Source organism: Diaphorina citri, unplaced genomic scaffold (assembly GCF_000475195.1).
Source record: "Diaphorina citri unplaced genomic scaffold, Diaci psyllid genome assembly version 1.1 scaffold31287, whole genome shotgun sequence".
Taxonomy (NCBI): domain Eukaryota; kingdom Metazoa; phylum Arthropoda; class Insecta; order Hemiptera; family Psyllidae; genus Diaphorina; species Diaphorina citri.
This window is the reverse complement of record NW_007408624.1, coordinates 1-664: the sequence shown is the minus strand read 5'-3', so window position 1 is coordinate 664 and position 664 is coordinate 1. Positions and strand designations below refer to the sequence as shown.

At 39.3% G+C, this 664-nt stretch overlaps 1 protein-coding gene across 1 annotated transcript; it reads left to right on the top strand.

Moving 5' to 3' along the window:
- Positions 1-107: 107 nt before the first annotated feature.
- LOC103523647 (1-acyl-sn-glycerol-3-phosphate acyltransferase alpha-like) lies at positions 108-656 on the top strand (the record flags this gene model as incomplete). Its single annotated transcript, XM_008488676.3, has 1 exon — positions 108-656. A coding segment is annotated over one exon (549 nt), but the record flags the coding sequence as incomplete, so codon positions are not given.
- Positions 657-664: the final 8 nt, after the last annotated feature.

The following is a 664-nucleotide window of genomic DNA, read 5'->3' as shown; positions in this document are numbered from 1 at the left end:
CACCATGTATCTAATATTGGCAGTAACATTGATCATTATCATGCTACTATACAACCTAAGTCAAACATGCCGTTATGTATTAAAATTCACTTTCTTCTCTCTGGGAGCAATCATTGCAGCCACCATATTCATCCCAGTTATGCTTTTGAAACCCAAAGATTACCGTAATGGTCTCTTTGCAGCTTGGGGTGCTCGTCAAATATCAAAAGCATTGGGATTAACATGGAAAATGCGTGGTAAAGAGCATATTGTACAGAACAGTGGTTGTGTTCTACTGATCAATCATCAGAGTGCATTGGATCTGTTAGTATTGGCTGAGATCTGGCCTATCTATGAAGGATGCACAGTTATCTCTAAACGAGAAATCTTCTATGTCTGGCCCTTTGGTTTGGCTTGTTGGCTGTGGGGCACAATATTTATTGATAGACTCAATGTTGAGAAAGCACAGAAAACCATCAACAGCACAGGAGAAATCATCAAAACGAAAAAAGCAAAGCTGTGTATGTTCCCTGAAGGAACACGGCATGGAGGGAAAACTCTGTTGCCTTTCAAGAAAGGAGCTTTCCATGTTGCTATAGCATCTCAAACACCAATCCAACCTATTGTAGTTTCCCAATATTACTTTGTAGATGATAAAACTAAGAAGTTTGATTCAGGTAGGAAT